Source organism: Adiantum capillus-veneris, chromosome 5 (genome assembly GCF_014529385.1).
Source record: "Adiantum capillus-veneris isolate H3 chromosome 5, ASM1452938v2, whole genome shotgun sequence".
Taxonomy (NCBI): domain Eukaryota; kingdom Viridiplantae; phylum Streptophyta; class Polypodiopsida; order Polypodiales; family Pteridaceae; genus Adiantum; species Adiantum capillus-veneris.
Genome location: NC_140935.1, coordinates 119748667 through 119753616, shown reverse-complemented (window position 1 = coordinate 119753616; position 4950 = coordinate 119748667). Strand labels below are relative to the sequence as shown.

Below are 4950 nucleotides of genomic sequence, written 5' to 3'. Positions count from 1 at the left end.
ATAGTGTTTAAGTTTGGTTGATTTAAAAGAGGGTGTATCATATATTGTACATAAGATATTTATGATAATCGAGAACTGTCGATACCGGTGTTTGCGTCTATGTTGACCTCGTAGGATGACAACTAAGTTGATTGGCTACAAACCTAAGTTCAAGGAATGTACAATGAAACTGTAATGAATGTAGTTTTTCTGAAACATGGTTGTGTGCCGAAATGATATATTGGCATGAAAATAGTGATTCTTTTGAAATAGAGATGAGTTTGCCCAATTTTTTATTTGACTAGTGTGGGAGGATATAACCCTAGTTTTTAAACATGTAACAGGTGAAAAAAACTTATATCTAGTCTATCCTACCCGCAAATCTCAGTTTTTTGGGTGATATTTAATGCCACCTTATCAAATAAAATTACCACTTTGTATTGTACACCTTACCAATAAAAATGAAGCCAATTAGAGGAGGAGCCCCTAGTGTGACATAACTAGATTGTGGGAACCAGACCATTGCTCGTGCTATTTGTTTCATTATGAGATGGTTATGGCATCCATTGCAATGAGACTCTCTCTCTCTCTCTCTCTCTCTCTCTCTCTCTCTCTCACACACACACACACACACCTTTCATTATTCAAGCCCTAAAAAAAGCACTCAAAATTTTTTCCCGAAATTTGCCTCCATCTATATGTGCACACACACTGACAAGAGCTCAAGCTCTTTCCTCGTGTATCTCTTAGCAAGGGATTCTCTTAGTTCTATGGCTTGAACTTAGAAAGTTCGATGGAGTTATGATCAAACTTTCTTACACTTTGAAAATCAATAACATTTATGGCGGAAATTGAGCTGTTTATATTTTGTAATTAAACAACCAAATTTAGTAGCTGTATTTTTAACAATTTTAGAAAATTGATAAAATTCACTAAAATAGCCTTTTACCCTAAAAACACCCAACACTAAATTTCATTAAGATAATATTATTACCTACTGATTGGTTGGTTTGATCACTGTTAGATTTGTAAGAAGTGTGAACTTGTAGCTTGATATAAAAAGCCCTTGTTTTTAACCGGGCTCGTATGACCCTTGCATGCACTTACGACTCCTGAAGATTTTATAATGTAAACCAGAAAGGAAAGGGTTAATATTATGCTTTGGAAGGCATTTATGTGTGTGCCAATTGGTCTTGATGTTCCTTATATACCTGTTCCATGCTGCCGAGAGCGATTTGACAAGGTCCAAGCCTTTAGCCTTGAAGCTAACTCTACCAAAATTGGCCAAGTTGAACACTCGTTAGTAGCGTTTTCACTAACCGACAAAACGCTTCCTTCACCAACATGCGAATGCGCTCTAGGTGCTTCTCCACACTTAATTTGTATACTAATTTTCATTCAAAAGCTCCATGACTTAATTTTCAACTTTTTTTAAAATTATATATAATGGAGCTTAAAATTTTCAAGGATGGAGAGAGAGAGAGAGAGAGAAACAGTGAACGTTGACCCCTTTTTTGTGTTAGAATGCCTTTCAAGATGGCATTGAACGAATGACACTATATATTTTGGAAATATTGCACCTCTTGAGGATAAAGAGATAAGAGCATGAGCTTTTAAAGTGACTATCTCTCATCCTTCTTGAGCACGGCTATGCGAGTGAGACCAGCACTACCCACCCACAGTTTAGGCTGCAGTAAATCAATGCTTGTTTCCACGCCAGGGAACGAGTCTTCGGGAAACATCAATTTCACAAACATACAAAACTCCCTTCAGGGTAGATTCAGACCGGATATTTTCCATAATAGCCGGCAAATTTTGCAATGTAACTCTATTTTCTTAAATTTTTCAAGCACATTCTCCTTCTCCCCATCCCTTCACAAGAAGATTTAGAAATATTCTCATGTAGGAAAACGGAGTCCTTTTTAATGTTTTCCATACAATGCATAACATCATGAGCTTCTGCTCGAGAGGCACCACATACCTAGCTAGGTACGATTGGGGGCAGGGGACTGCCGCCGCCGCCCCCGCCCCCCCCCCCCCCCCCCCCCCCCCAATCGTACCTAGCTATTTTTGCAATGTACCTCTATTTTCTTAAATTTTTCAAGCACATTTTCTTCTCCCCATCCCTTCACAAGAAGATTTAGAAATATTCTCATGTACGAAAACGGAGTCTTTTTCAATGTTTTCCATACAATGCATAACATCATGAGCTTCTGCTCGAGAGGAGGCACCACATACCTAGCTAGGTATGGGGGGGCCGGTGGTCCCCTGCCCCAAAATTGTACCTAGCTAGGTATGTGGTGCCTCCTCTCGAGCAGAAGCTCATGATGTTGAGGTAAGTCACAATGTGGGAATTATTGTAAGAATTTGTCCAAAACTTATTGTGAGCTTCAACCAACTGTTTTGATTTTTCAACCAAAGCTTAGCCGAGGCACACTTTTCCCAAACACTGGGACGAATCTTGCGTAGAGCCCTGGTAGCTTGGAAGAGATCAAAATTTTGAATACTTAAGACAACCCATCGCTAATTTTTCCCTGATAGCTAAACAAGACCTTGTTTTATTGCCTTAAACAAGGTATATTCAATCACTAAGTAATCATTAATTACTTGATCAATAGATAATCCATTTTAATAATAACCACCTTTACAAGTGGCAAAACATTTTCTTCACGAAAAAAGCTGAAGAAATGGAAAAAATCTGAAGAAATGAAGGATCAAAACTTAGCAATTACATTGCATAATGAATAACTAGGAAGCTGCATAATGTTCTACATCGACGATGAAGACGGATGGAAAATATCCATCGGACAGTTAAACTCAAAACAATAGAAAGTCTAGTCGGAATCGATGATTGTGTATTATTTTCAATGGGTGGTCACTCTTTGGGGTAAAGAATATTGAAAACCAGAAACACAATTGATCCATGTAGTGGTCATGATGATATTCACATGTCTTAAACAAAGTAGAGCCATGCACAAGGTCTTTGTAAAGGCTTTGCTTCACATATAAAGCTTCTATAAGAAAGTAACAGAGGACTCTTGAGTGCACTGCTCCAAAAGATAAGCTCAAAAGCTTGGATTATGAGCATACCTTATTTGATCTTTGAGATAAAGAATGTGCTATCCATCAATCACGCCATGATGATGGTGTTGCTTGTTGCCATCATTACCTTGAAATCATCAAAATCAACATATCCGCACCCTTTGCGATCAACGCTACAAATCATTCGCTTGCAATCTTCTAAAGTCGAGCTATGGTTACCAAGATTACCAAGCACACAATGAAGCTCCTTTGGTGTTATGCATCCATCCTTGTCCAAATCAAACATGTTGAAGGCGGCAGCGAGCTCGTCGGCCACAATGCTTTCTCCCGAAGCCTGTCCATTTCCACCGCTTCCTCGCACATTAAGATTAATGAACTCTTCCAAGTCAATGAACCCATCTTTATCTGCATCGGCCTCAGCTACCATTAGCTCAGCTTCTTTTCTTGTGATGTTGTCTCCTAAAGCTCTCAACATACACTGAAGCTCATCAGCTGAAATCTTTCCATCACCATTAGAGTCGAATTTTTCGAAGACACGCTTGATTTCTTCAATGAGAGGCTCTTGCCTCCTGCCATCTGACAGAGAGCCATTTCCATTCGCAGATCGTGGATGCATGTCCCCATTGGAGCTTGATTGTCCCAAGGGGGAGAGAGGAGGTTTTGGGGAATTCCCATGTTTGCTACCACGGCTGAGACTTCGCGGCAAAGAGGATAACCGGAGCTGGAGAGATTTACCCTTCTCTGCTAGAAATGACGATTTGCCGGAGGGCTTTCGGGGAGTATTGGGAGAATTGGGTGAGAGGAGAGTAGTAGGTGCATCAGGAATTGCAGGCGAGCTTGGCGTGATTGGTGACCCCAGAGGAGATCCATGAGAAGAGGAAGATTTTGATTTCGAAAGCTTTAATGAAAGCTTCATGATGGCGGTTAGAGAGTACTGGCGATGGCGGCTAGAGAGTACTGGCACGCAGAAGGCAGGCTCATCCAAGGGTGGTGAAGCAGGTGATGAGCGCCGATCAGGGTCAATTCAGCAGAGGAGCTTCATCCTTGCTTGCATGCACAGAGACGCTTGCACGTTAGAACGGGGCAACCGAACAGAGCCTATAAAGGAAAGAACGGGGTGGGGGGCGACATTGCAGCTTCCACGACGCTTCCTTGCCCCCTCGCTTCGGTTTCCAACAAATTCTACTTATAAGTTACACCCTTCCACGAACTTTCAAAAGGTCATGCATCCAACCCTCTCTCTCTCTCAACGCCAATAATCATCCCCTCCAGGCTCTCTCATTGGCCGACCTAGTCCATTGCACTCACTCTCATTGGCCTACCTAGCCCCTTTTCCTGACTCATGAATCTTCTACCTTGTCCCATTCTCCTAAAGTCCAAGGCCGGTCGGTGGTGGTGGGCCCGAGTCCTGACGAAACCTACATGCAGTGTTCGGGAAAGTCTTTTTTTCCTATAAGGCCAGGTTTTCTCCTTTCGCGGATGAAAACCGGAAGTAACTTTCCAAATTTGCAAGATTTTCAACTATTTCCTTGTATTTCTTCTTCCCTTTTCCTTACTTTCAAAGCGGCTAATCTGGCTTTTGAACCAGGTCTAGACTAAGCTGCGGCAAATCGCCTTGAACACTATCTACATGTCTCTAAGTAACAAATTTTTTCTTTTATCTAGAAAATGTCGATTCTCGTTCGTAGCAACACACTTGGCTAGTGTTCATGAAAAACCGAGCTTAAGTGCATTTTCACACGCAAAATTACAACACTCCAACTAGATTTCAAGCTTGTCTTTAAAAAACTCACCAAATATTATTCATTGTACTGTAAAAACTAACACAAACACATAATTCATACTTTGACATAAGATTTGTTGAATTTCAGAGGTGTACTTTTTACCCCTTATTAGAAACTAGTTGTACAAGATAGGCGCATGGTTCCA

The 4950-nt window shown here is 40.9% G+C and overlaps 1 protein-coding gene across 1 annotated transcript; it reads right to left on the bottom strand.

Annotated features, from left to right (window-relative positions):
• Nucleotides 1–2814: 2814 nt before the first annotated feature.
• On the bottom strand, nt 2815–4072 carry LOC147457999 (putative calcium-binding protein CML23). Its single transcript, XM_086512749.1, has one exon. It carries the CDS (start codon nt 3935–3937, stop codon nt 3110–3112), a length of 828 nt encoding a protein of 275 aa, XP_086368875.1. The 5' UTR covers nt 3938–4072; the 3' UTR covers nt 2815–3109.
• Between the last annotated feature and the right edge of the window lie 878 nt (nt 4073–4950).